Source organism: Agelaius phoeniceus, chromosome 2 (assembly GCF_051311805.1).
Source record: "Agelaius phoeniceus isolate bAgePho1 chromosome 2, bAgePho1.hap1, whole genome shotgun sequence".
Classification (NCBI taxonomy): domain Eukaryota; kingdom Metazoa; phylum Chordata; class Aves; order Passeriformes; family Icteridae; genus Agelaius; species Agelaius phoeniceus.
In genome coordinates, this window is record NC_135266.1 from 377,169 (window position 1) to 389,956 (window position 12,788).

The following is a 12,788-nucleotide window of genomic DNA, read 5'->3' on the forward strand; positions in this document are numbered from 1 at the left end:
GAGCAGCAGGTGTGCAAACAGGAAGGAAGAAGGTGTGCAGGGAGAAGAAAAATTGCAGATGTATCAACACTTGAAGGAAGCACTCTCCCTCCCAGCTTTAGTAGCCTGGGGCCTCAGGCACTGCTGACCAAACTGCAGCTTCTTCTACACTTAACAGGCTCCAATTCCTCATCTATTAATTTGTCTAATGATCTTCCTATTTCCCAAAAGCATTTTGCATCTCCAAAATGTCTACACACATTTCTTCTCCACATGTCACCTGCCAGTTTCATTACATGGCACCTAAGTATTACCTGGGAGGATTAACAAATCTTTTCCATTTACCTTCTCAAGTTTAAAAAACTCCAACACACGTGATATAAAATTGGAGGATAAAATTTCAATGCTCATTGACTCAGCAGATAAAATTTCAATGCTCACTGACTCAGCAGATAAAATTTCTGCACTTGGTAGGAAAAGCAACATTTGTATTCTGGTGGAAGGAGGAGGGAAAAAAGCAAAAGCTGAGGGCATCAAAGAGCAGCAAACCCTGCAAGCAGTGCTGCTCCTGGCAGCCTCACCTGCAGGATGCTGCTGGAGGCCAGGCTCGATCTCCTTGTCCCACTCCTCCTGCAGGGAATCCTCCTGGAAGGAGGCGTCCTCGCTGCTGCCCTCCAGGCCGTTGCGCAGTGCCGCGCGCATGTTCAGCGCCACGATGGTGTCGTCCACGCCCGCGTGGGGCTTGTGCCCGCTGCCCTCCAGGCTCTGCGGGATGGGCTTGGCAATGGGGTTGGTGTAAAACCTGGTCACCTCGTGGGCCTCCTCCTCCTCCTCCCGCTCCCCGTCCTGCCTGTGGTTCTCCTCGGGAGGCACCGACAGAAAGAACCTGGGCAGAGGAAGGAGAATATGAATTGTTTCCTTCCCAGGGACTTACACCAGCATTCCTGGGCAGGCCAGGAGCTGCACTTGGGTGACCCCTGTGGGTCCCTCCTGCTCAGGAGACTCTCTGATTCTATGATTAAAATTCTCCTCTTTACAAACAAAGAGCAAACAGGACCACACCAACTGCAGTGTCAGTGATTATTCCCCTTCCCTCTGCTCCTGCTTGACTGCCACTGAGGCTCCCACTACAGCAAGGACAGGGGTGAGACTGGGACAGTCCCCACAGGCTGGGGACTAAGGCTGTGCCCTGTGCAGAGCTGAGTGGAACAGGGAGCTCAGGCTGGAGACAAGCCTCAAAGGGAGTGTAACAGCAACCCCACAGCTCCAAACCTTCTGCCCACAGGGCCAGGGTGACCTCACTCCCACAGCAGCTCTTATTTTAGTAGCTTTCAATAAAATCAACGTGCTGAGCTGGGCAGGTTTTTTCCAGACTCTGATTAAAATAAATCCAAAGCAAAAATCAGAGTTCAACTGAAATATGTCCATAGGTTTTTTAGAGGAGGTTGGAATTCTGGCTTTGGGTGGGGAAGGATATAGCCTTAGAGGCTCCTCATTGTAATCTGTACAAAACACATATATAGAAAATAGAAATATGAGACACGAGGATCAGTGGAGCTCCCTTGCAATTCCCACATCTCTGAGGACTGACCAGCAGAGGTTCTTCCCCTCAGAGTCAGGCTTAGCACTTCCCCCGAGGAATATCCTGGTTTCTTGCTAAAGGCAGGGAAGAGAGACTCATCCAGAACCTAAGTTCCTGCTCCCTGACCTGGATTTTGGGTGGGGTGACCTGGCAGTGCCCACACAGCAAGAACACACGGTTAGTGCAGGAGGAAATGCATCTCGCAGCAGGTCAACTGCTATCAATGAACAGGGAAGTGACAGCCCTGAGAAGAAGAGGCAGCTGTCCAGCAGTAACTCAGGGACAGGCAGAACCAGTCTGCCTTTCTGAGGACAAGCCCTGCAGGGTGACTCACTCACCTGTCCCCATTCTCCGGGTACTCCGACGGCGACGCCAGGTCCTCGTTCTCTCGGCTCACGGGAGAGAACAGGTTGCTGCTGTTGAGGTTCTTCAGAACCAGCTTCTTGATGCTCTTCCTAAACACACAACACACCAAGGAAGGGAAATTTGGATCTATCCACTGCATACATGTGTACTTTGTACTTAATCCAGATGCTCCAAGGGCCAGGAACCAGCTCTAAGAACTGTTCCCACACCCAGGACATATCAAGTCTCCCATAAGAGATCCTAAAATGTTTCGGGGAATTCCATTCAAGGCTCTGGTTAATATAGAGGTGTAAAAAAGCACAAGCCAGTGAAAGGCTCAAAGCCCAAGTTCAGCAAACCACAGTGTTCCCTGTTTCCCAAATCAGCTTTTCTAGTAACACAGATCTGGCCCACAAGTGCAGGTTCATTAGCCCTTTGTTTTCACTCAACTTCAAATCTTTCCAAACTCCTTTTCTATATGACAGGCACTGCTGCACCTAAAAACTGAACCCAAAGCATTACTTGGGCAGACCCATGATTTATTTCTCACAGAAATATCTGTATATTTGAAACAGAACTAGGGCTGGGATAAAACCACCAGAAATCTGCCTCCATATTTAGGGCATGAGCAAACCTGTTGACACTCCCAGTTCAGGAGCAGGAAGTATTACCCTGTGCAAGCTTTCCTTGTTAGAATTCCTCAATGACTTTATAGGAGCTTTGTTTCCCATCATGGGCTGACCTCATTTTACAGCTTAAGAGTTTAAGCTGAACCTTTTCACCTCCTCTACAGAAAACAGTTCTAGTGAAGCCTTACAGACAACTTATTGTTCTTCCAATATGAACCATAGCACAAAATCATGAGATTCAAGTAATATGCAGGAGTTTCCAGAAGATTCTCACGCAGAGACAAAAGAGAAGCTCACTTTGGCATGAAGGCTCCATTGGACAGGGAGGGCTCATCATCATCCAGCCCATCAAAGAGCTGGGACTTGGCTGAGCCCGCTGACTGCAGGGCCTTGGGCCGCACTCTGGTGGCAGGGCGGGGGGTCAGCTTGTAGTGGGTGGGGGTCGTCAGGGCCTTCTGGGCTGCTGGGTTGGTTGGCTTCAGCCTCTGGAACAGAGAGAGGGACAGTTGGGAATCTCAGGCATGGGGACAGAGAGTTAGAGTGCTCCAGCCCAGGGCCCTGAAAGGCAAAGGGGGTGGTAAGCAAAGGGAAGTAATAATTGCACCGAGGTTAGGGAGCTCCACGTACAGCCCAGCCATCAGCCTGGATCCACGGGCACCCTGGGATCCATGCACAGCCCCAGCCATCAGCCTGGATCACAGGCAGCCTGGATCTATGGGCACCCTGGGATCCATGTACACCCCAGCCATCAGCCTGGATCCATGGGCACCCTGGGATCCATGCACAGCCCCAGCCATCAGCCTGGATCCATGGACACCCTGGATCCACGGGCACCCTGGGATCCATGTACACCCCAGCCATCAGCCTGGATCCATGGGCACCCTGGGATCCATGGGCACCCTGGGATCCATGCACAGCCCCAGCCATCAGCCTGGATCCACAGGCAGCCTGGATCCATGTACACCCCAGCCATCAGCCTGGATCCACGGGCACCCTGGGATCCATGCACAGCCCCAGCCATCAGCCTGGATCCATGGGCACCCTGGGATCCATGTACAGCCCAGCCATCAGCCTGGATCCATGGGCACCCTGGGATCCATGCACAGCCCCAGCCATCAGCCTGGATCCATGGGCACCCTGGGATCCATGCACAGCCCCAGCCATCAGCCTGCATCCATGGGCACCCTGGGCTCCAGGTACAGCCCCAGCCATCAGCCTGGATCCATGGGAACCCTGGGATCCATGCACAGCCCCAGCCATCAGCCTGGATCCATGGACACCCTGGGATCCATGTACACCCCAGCCATCAGCCTGGATCCATGGGCACCCTGGATCCACGGGCACCCTGGGATCCATGCACAGCCCCAGCCATCAGCCTGGATCCACGGGCACCCTGGGATCCATGTACACCCCAGCCATCAGCCTGGATCCATGGACACCCTGGATCCACAGGCACCCTGGATCCATGTACACCCCAGCCATCAGCCTGGATCCACGGGCACCCTGGATCCACGGGCACCCTGGGATCCATGCACAGCCCCAGCCATCAGCCTGGATCCATGGGCACCCTGGGATCCATGTACAGCCCAGCCATCAGCCTGGATCCACGGGCACCCTGGGATCCATGTACAGCCCCAGCCATCAGCCTGGATCCATGGGAACCCTGGGCTCCATGGGCACCCTGGGCTCCATGCACAGCCCCAGCCATCAGCCTGGATCCATGGGCACCCTGGATCCATGGGCACCCTGGGCTCCATGTACAGCCCCAGCCATCAGCCTGGATCCATGGACACCCTGGGATCCATGTACAGCCCAGCCATCAGCCTGGATCCATGGGCACCCTGGGATCCATGCACAGCCCCAGCCATCAGCCTGGATCCATGGACACCCTGGGATCCATGTACAGCCCAGCCATCAGCCTGGATCCATGGGCACCCTGGGCTCCATGCACAGCCCCAGCCATCAGCCTGGATCCATGGGCACCCTGGGCTCCATGGGCACCCTGGGCTCCATGGACACCCCAGCCATCAGCCTGGATCCGTGGGCACCCTGGGCTCCAGGTGCCAGGCAGGACTCCCCTCCAGCCCCTGGAACCTGCGCAGGGGCAGCAGACACTCAGAACCTCCCCTACCACCTAAAAAGCCTGGGAAGTGTTTGTTTTATAATCTCTTGAACAAAGCAACAGGGAAAGGTTTCTCAAAGACTCTCAGGGATGTCCTAAGCAAAGCACTACAATTATTTTCCAAGCATTAACAACGATCCATCTTTATTCCCAATCAGCAGCAGGGAGCCCAGGAACTCCACAGCCAAGGCTGTGATGCAGGCAAAAGCAGGAAATCATGGAATGGTTTGGGTTGGAAAGTACCTTAAAGACCATGCCCTTCCAGCCCCCCTGCCACAGGCAGGGTACCTTCCACTGGGATAAAACAAAGCACTTTGTGTCGTGGAGGGTAAAAAGCCACTGCACCACTGGGAGAGCAAGAGGGCAACTTCCTTGGCTGCTCAGTGTGCACTGAAGTGATGAGGAGTGCACAGAGACCAAGCAATTCCACCTGTCACCCATAAAATGAGTTCAGGGCTGATGGGCACTCACCTCCTCCTTCTTCTTTGGGTCTGACATGGGGTTTCTGAAGAGTGGGGAGTCCCCAAAGGGGGAGTAGGTCAGGCTGTTGAGGTGCTGCTGGAGGACAGCTTGCTGGGCTGCAGAGGCGTTGGGGTCTGTCAGAGCTACAAAAGGAGCAGCATTTCAGTTTTAGAGCTCTGGGAACAGAACCAGGGCAGGCAGCAGCGCCCAGATCATCTCCTTCCTCCATCAGAGTGTCCAACCATATTCACTGAGTTCTCATGGGTGAAAAGCTGAGGGCACAGAGAGCTACAGAGCAGTGGAAAGAGCCTGGCCTGCCAGAATATTCAACTAATCCAGCTGGCTTCTGAAAGGGTAGGCAGGGAAAACACTTCATGCAGAATTTTGACATTACTGCTACCACAACCATACAGGTCTAGAGTCTCCTCTACAATGGATTCTAAATCTTATCTGTCTTAAAGCATTTTATTTTAATTCCTATTGAAATGCTCTAAGACTTCACCCCATGAAACATTCATGCCACCAAAAGCAGCTTAATTCTAATTCCAATAAATTCAGGAGAGAAGTGGGCATTCCCAAAGAACCACAAAACCATCTCAGAACAGCAGCTTATTGTCAGGCTCTGCAGGAAGTCAGCAGGAGAGCTGGAGACAACTGGGTCTTATTTTTGTCCCAAAGGCACAGCATTCCTGTTAATAAAGGCCCTCTAGGCCTCTCCTATCTGGAAGTACTGAAAAATCCAATGTTGCACTTCCCTTAGTTTTCATTGTGCACATCTATTCTTGCTGCCCCAAATTCAATTTGGGAAATTTACTAATCTTCAAGACAATGCTCTAAAAATAGGTGCAATTATTGGGTACACAAAGCAACTTGGAATTCCTTAAAAACACACCTACAGCTAGCAGAACAAGGGTCATTAACACAGTCTGCACTGTGACTGAGAACAGAAGTGGCCCCGAGGAGATGCTCTGTCACTCCAAACCCTTTGGGAAGGGAGTGCTACTGTGCTCAGGCACATGGGCACAAGGCAGCAGGCTCATGGACACTCACCTACAGCAGGCTGAGGGGCCCCAAAGCCCAGGGTGGCTGTGGATGTGTTGAATCCTGGCGCTCCGAACGCTCCTGTTCCCAGCGTTCCCCCCAGCTTTGGCTGCGTGTTCCCAAACAGGGATGTCTGTCCTGCCCCCAGAGCTGTGACAGAGAGGGCATTGTCAGTCACCACTGACTCTGGCAAGTTCACAGGCACAACAAAGAATTCCTTACTGGACTGCAGGAAACACCCTCCATGCCTGGGGATGCTGCAGGCAGCAGAGGCTCTGAGCACAGAGGACCCCACCAGTCATGCCCAATTTCTGCCAGGCCACTTGGCACTGTGCTGAGAAGCTCCCCTTGGAGCTGCCCTAAGCCATCCTGGCTTGAAGCTCAAACATAGCCAGCCTTTCCTAACTCAGCTACAGGCAATGCCCAGGCTGGACTGCACTGCAGCCTGAGGGCTGGAGCTGCCCAGACATGAGCTGGGAAACTGCTTACCTGTTCCAAACCCTGTTCCAAGTCCAGTGCCCAGAGTCCCAGTCGCAGGCTTATTTCCAAACAAGCTATTTCCAGCAGTGTTGGCACCAAAACCTTCAACAACAGAATGAGCAGCTCATTAGAGATGAAATTAAAACCATTTATTTAAATAAATAAGCCTCACAGGGTTGAAGAGCCCTGCCAAAGCCAAATTTCTCACTGTTTCCAGCAGCGCAGGTTAAACTGGCAATCAGCAAGAAGGGACTTCACTGGTAATTAACACATTTTAGTTATAAATATAGCAGTAAAGCAGCACAGAAAAATGTTGGTCTGTCTTCTTAAGCTTTTCAGTTTGTTACAAACTTCAGAGTTTCCCAGAGCTGACATGATGCTGCTCTAGCTGGCAGTGGAGTAAAATGTGCTGGGGTTTTCTGAGTGCCTGGAGGGAACAAACCTCAATCCATCCTGTTTATACCACACTCATTTCTCTGACCCTCCCCACAGAGCAGGTGGGAACTCAGATCTGCACAGCTCAAGGGCACAGCTGTAGCTGCAACAAGGCCACCCCAAATCTACCATGAGCTCAGTTCTACTGCAGATGCTGAGCCCATCCCACGCTTGGTTAGTACACAAAGCCAGGATTAAACTGAAAAACTGCAGGTGTGCACCAACCCCTTGGAATCCAGCTCATTCCTCCTATAAACTGCTACACAGGCAAACCAAAACCACACACTGCAAAGGCTGGTCTCCACCAAACAGTGCCAACACACTGTGGGGCCATGGAGATCCTGAGCAGCAGAACAAGAAGTCAAAAACACCTTTGACTCCCCTGGGAGGTTTGCCCAGCACTGCTCACCACAGTCAAACCCTGCTTGCCCTGGTTCAGAGCACTGAGAGCTACAAAGAGCTTGATTTGGGAAGGATCTAAAACATCAGCCAGCTCCCTTGAGTTCTTCCCTGTCTATATGGGCAGGCTGCACAGCACGCTAAAGGCATGGCAGGCCCCACTGCCTTTAAATAAACAACACAAAACAGCACTGCAGGACAGGGATGGCAGGGTCCAACTCCCTCCTACTCACTCTCAGAGACACAGTTCTGTTGCTCTGAGATCCAGAATTAAAAAGGCAGGAGAGATTTCAGAGTCCCATGAAAGAAGCTGCCACTCCCTTCAGCCATCCTTACACATTGCTCCTGCTCAGTCACACCCACCCAACAGCAGTTCTCACATCAGAGGCCACCAGGAACACACCAGCAGCTCCCCAGGACTTTGGTCCTTCCCACCACCAAGGACAACTGGAGCTGACTCACTTCACCTTCATTGCAGTGCAGGATCTCCTGACACCTGCCCAAGCCCAGGGATCACTGGTTTTAACCCAATTCTCCCAGTGCTGCTGTGCCAACACAGGGTGTTCATAACCTCCTAACAAACCCCTCTGCTCCCTGAATCCTTGATTTCAAGAGTTTTCAACCACAGAATTACAGCATGGATGGAGTTGGAAGGGTCCACCCAACACACCCCTGCCCAGGCAGGGTCACTGCAGCAGTGCCACAGGAGCTGCCCAGGGGGTTTGGGATGTCTCCAGAGAGGGAGACTCCAGCCCCTCCCTGGGCAGCTGTTCCAGGGCTCTGCCCCTCCAGGGAAGGAAGTTCTTCCTCAGGCTGGGCTGGAATTGTTGTGTTTTAGTTCCTGGCCATTGCTCCCTGTCCTGCCACTGGCACCACTGAGCAGAGGCTGGCACCATCCTGACACCCCTGGAGAGATTGTGTGGATGGGTGGGGTATTTGGGTGGATGGATGCATCCCCTCTCAGCCTTCCCTTCTCCAGACTGACCAGGCCCAGCTCCCACAGTCTCTCCTCACCAGAGATGCTCCAGACCCCAAATCATCTCTGTGCCCTTCCCTGGACCCTCTCCAGTAGCTCCTGGTCTTCCTTGAGCTGTGGAGCCCAGAAGTGAACAGGACACTCCCTGGAGCTGAGCAGAGGGGCAGGATCCCCTCCCTGACCTGCTGGGAATGCCCTTCCCAATGCTCCCCTGGATCCTAGGAGCTATCCTGACCATCCCAGGCTGAAAATTCCCTTAAGGACTCACCAAAACTTGACCATCTATTTCCTGAGTCAGGGAGCCCCACCAAGAGCAAAGGCACAACCCAGCACCCAGCACTGTGCCAGGGCCATCGTTCACCTGACCATTCCAACACTACAGTACCCAGCATGTGCTCTCTGCAGTGTGTGGTACACACAGTACAGATTTAAATGACTGAAGCCACACTATTTTCCCTGTCCCCAAACTGGAAGGGTTTGCAGGGGTTCCTAAACTCAGAGCAGGTTTGTTACCGAAGAGGCCCCCGCCCGTGGTGGTACCGAACGAGGGAGCGCTGGTCGTGGTGGCTCCAAATCCAGCAGGCTTGTTCCCAAACAGGGTCTGAAAGGAAAACAACAGCAATTTGGAAACCTGGGATGCTGACACCATGGGAACTGTATTGGTGCTTGGCTGCAGGCAAGGAAGCAGAACTGAAGCCAAGCACAGCTGAGCCCCCCAGCCCACCCTCCCATGGGTGGGGTTATCCCAAGCCACCTGCAAGATCCCCAAAAGCAGCTGTGAGGGTCAGACTCAAGGGGCTTAAGGGACTTCTCCAATCTCAGTGATCCTGTGATTTTTGCTCCACCAGAACCAAAATGACTGAGTATCAAAAACCAAGGTTGGTTTTGGTCCATCACAACTTACAGCCTATGCTGAGGCACCCCAGTCACTGAAAACCTCAGTATTTCCAGCTGCTTTTATCACTCCACACATCACTTGTTAAAAAAGTGACTCTGCTACACCTGTTTATCCTCCAGTTTCCAGCAAACCACCTGACTCTTGTATCTCAGACATCCTAATTCCTAAGCTGACACAACTTCTGTGCAGTCAGCACCCCGAACAGGGTTCTGCTTGGTTTTCTCTTTGTTACAGAGGCACAGACATACCGAACCACCAACACCAAATCCCGTGTTGGCTTGTCCAAAAAGGCCAGTTCCCGTTCCAAATCCAGTCCCAGCATTTGTATTGGCAGCTGTCCCAAAAAGGCCTCCAGGCTGCGAGGGCTGGGTGACCCCAAAGAGACCCTACAAAAAGGAACCAGGTTAAGGTAACACTCCCAGGCTTTTCCAAGTCCAGCACTGACAACAAAGATTCCAACACACAAAATCAGGCAATAAAACAATGCTGCTTTTGCCCTCGTGCTGGGGGAAGAGGAGGGGTGAAGAGCATTCCAGAAGCTTTAGTCCTCCTCCAAAAAATTAGTTACTAAAAGGAAATTAAAAAACCCCAAAAATTTATGCTCCAAGATTTAAAGGATATCAGAATTTCCTCATCACTTTGAACAATGGAGATGGAAAAGAAACATTTCACAGGGTTTTCTATGAGAAGTCACAACAAATTCACAAAGAACACAGGATATCTGAAGCCAAAGCCTCTAGTCATACAAGTTACAACTACGTAGAATCTGTCACAAAAGCCCCCAAATGTTGCTCATTTGTCACTAGAAAGCCCAAGACTGAATTCCCAAAGAAGGCTGACAATGGAATGACATTATCTGTGTGAAAATGATCAGAAGCATAGGAGTTGCTAGACAGCAGCTGCTTGAGGAGGTGAGTGGGTACATGATTTGTGAACAGCTGACTGCTCTCCAATTGTCAGGAACAAAGCTGACTGCCAGGAGGTTCCTCAGTGCACCACAGCCTCCAGAGCTCGGCACGCTGCTTGTACCCCACGGCAGGGGAACGTGAGGCACACCCAACGCTGCAGCCCCCGTGCCCGGCAGGAGCAGCTGCAGCCCCTCTTACCATGGTGTTGGTGTTGGGCTGGCCCAGGGTGCTGGTGCCCCCGAAGGAGAAGCCGGTGTTCTGCGTGGTGGTGGCCTGGCCAAAGGGTTTGTTGAACAGGCTCGTGGTCTGGGACTGCTGCCCAAAGAGCCCCCCGGTGGTGCCCGTGCCAAAGCCGGTCGTACCTGGGACACCAAGGGCAGTTAGAGAGCCAGCCCAGCACATCCACACCCCAGCATGCACACAGCAAAAAGGGTCACAGAATGTCCTGAGCTGGAGGGACCCCCAGGGATCCCCCAGTGCCAGCCCTGCCCTGCCCAGAGCCCAGCAAGCCCAGCCTGGGCATCCCTGGCAGCGCTGGCAAAGGCTCCTGGAGCTGTGGCAGCCTCGGGGCCGTGCCCATTCCCTGGGCAGCCTGGGCAGTGCCAGCACCCTCTGGGCAAGAACCTTGCCCTAAAATCCAACCTAAATCCCTCCCCTGGGCCAGCTCCAGCTGCTCCCTGGGTGCTGTCTCTGCTCAGCCAACAACCACCTCCATTCCTACAGCATGGAGGATTTGGATCTGTTTACAGTCAGATTCCACAAACACAAATATCCAGTACTAGGAAAAAATCCTTCCCTGGCAGGGTGGGCAGGCCCTGGCACAGGGTGCCCAGAGCAGCTGGGGCTGCCCCTGCATCCCTGGCAGTGCCCAAGGCCAGGCTGCACATTAGGGCTTGGAGCAGCCTGGGACAGTGGAAGGTCCCTGCCATGGCGGGGTGAGACTGGGTCAGCTTCAAGGTCCCTTCTAACCCAAACCATTCTAGGATTCTATGATCTATTTACTTTTCAATTTGCACCAAAACCTAATAAAAATCCAACTGCTGTTTATACTTTTCCAAGGGAAAGTAAGAAAACAGAAAATAGATTCCTATGGCAAGGAGCTGCACCAGTGAATGCTGGCAATATAACCAGCACAACTCTAAGCTCACAGCAGTGTTTCAGCATCACAGAATTCTAAATGGTTTAACAGAATATTTGCACATGCACTCACAGGAACACCAGTGCCAGGCAGTACTTACTGGTTCCAAAAGCAGTTTTATTCTGCCCATAGGAGAAGCCTGTATTGGTAGTGGAAGAGCCAAAAAGTCCTGTGGCTGTGCTGGACGTGGCAGTGGAAGAGCCAAACAAGCCAGCAGTTGCTCCTGCTCCTACAGGATTCGTGGGCCCTTTCCTATTAGCCTGGTAGTCTTCCAAACGGAGTTCCTAGAGGAAAATCCAGCTCTTTTTACCCAGGACAAGGGCAGGCAAATGTTCTTACCACACTCACCCAGCACCCCATCTTCACCAAGGAGAAGGCTCAAGAAAAGCTGCAACACCCTTATTTTTAAAAATAAGGACACTAAAAACGGGACCTGAACTTAGATCCATGTTTTTACTTCGATTTGACATCCCAGAGCCTTTTCAGATACTTTATAAATGATCTGTTTTGAAGGGTCAAGCAAACCAGCCCAAACGGGAAGGCCTCAGGATAAATCCTTGGGAATATTAATTTATAACAAACAACTGATCTCTGCCCGGGATCCTGTTATTATCTCAGCAGAGCAGGGCTGTTCCCAACAGGATCTCATGTCCTTCTGACAAGATGGAATTTCAGCTCTTCCAGACTCACATCAAGCACTTGAACCCAACTGCAATCAACGTGGCATTGCATTAATTGTTTTACTTGACAACACCTCTCGTGTGTGATGCAGATACTGAAGGTTCATTAGTATTTCTGCATTCATGAGCACAGACAGTAGCAAAGGCCCAGAAAGGCCCGAGGCAGGGCTGTGTGCCCCTGCACTGACCTCGAGGGACTTGCTCTCGTACTCCTTCATGGCAGTGATGCACTGGTGCTTGGTGTTGATGTTGGTGCTGACGCCGGATTTCACCATGGTGTCGGTGCCGGTTGGGGGCTGCCGGGAAGGGAGGAAGAGCCAGGTTAAAATCCAGCCAGACATGGGGGAACACAGCCACAACTCCCTGCAGAACTCCCTGGGAAATCCTACACCTAGCACAGACCTGAGGCTCTGCATGGCTGCTCTGCTTGGGCAAGACCCCACCTGAAGTGCTGCCCCAGCCCTGGGGCCCAAGAGCAGGAGGACGTGGGGCTCCAGGAGCCAGTCCAGAGGAGCCCCGGAGCTGCTCCAGGGCTGGAGCCCCTCTGCAGCCAGGCTGGGAGAGCTGGGGGGGCTCACCTGGAGAGGAGAAGCTCCAGGCAGAGCTCAGAGCCCCTGGCAGGGCCTGAAGGGGCTCCAGGAGAGCTGCAGAGGGACTGGGGACAAGGCCTGCAGGGACAGCACCCAGGGAATGGCTGCCAGTGCCAGAGGGCAG

At 52.7% G+C, this 12,788-nt stretch overlaps 1 protein-coding gene across 6 annotated transcripts in view; it reads right to left on the reverse strand.

Moving 5' to 3' along the window:
- Positions 1–12,788, reverse strand: part of NUP98 (nucleoporin 98 and 96 precursor) — a 36,819-nt gene that overhangs the window by 17,540 nt on the left and 6,491 nt on the right. For 5 of the 6 annotated variants that reach the window (XM_077192519.1, XM_077192523.1, XM_077192537.1 and 2 more), the window contains 11 exons: positions 12,263–12,370; positions 11,495–11,678; positions 10,455–10,618; positions 9,597–9,734; positions 8,964–9,051; positions 6,650–6,742; positions 6,170–6,310; positions 5,129–5,262; positions 2,833–3,020; positions 1,900–2,016; positions 561–865 (listed from right to left, as the gene is read on the reverse strand). In XM_077192519.1, the coding sequence (XP_077048634.1) occupies positions 561–865; positions 1,900–2,016; positions 2,833–3,020; positions 5,129–5,262; positions 6,170–6,310; positions 6,650–6,742; positions 8,964–9,051; positions 9,597–9,734; positions 10,455–10,618; positions 11,495–11,678; positions 12,263–12,370 (1,660 nt within the window). The remainder of the gene's footprint in view (positions 1–560; positions 866–1,899; positions 2,017–2,832; positions 3,021–5,128; positions 5,263–6,169; positions 6,311–6,649; positions 6,743–8,963; positions 9,052–9,596; positions 9,735–10,454; positions 10,619–11,494; positions 11,679–12,262; positions 12,371–12,788) is intronic. The other variant, XM_077192527.1, reaches the window with a different exon arrangement.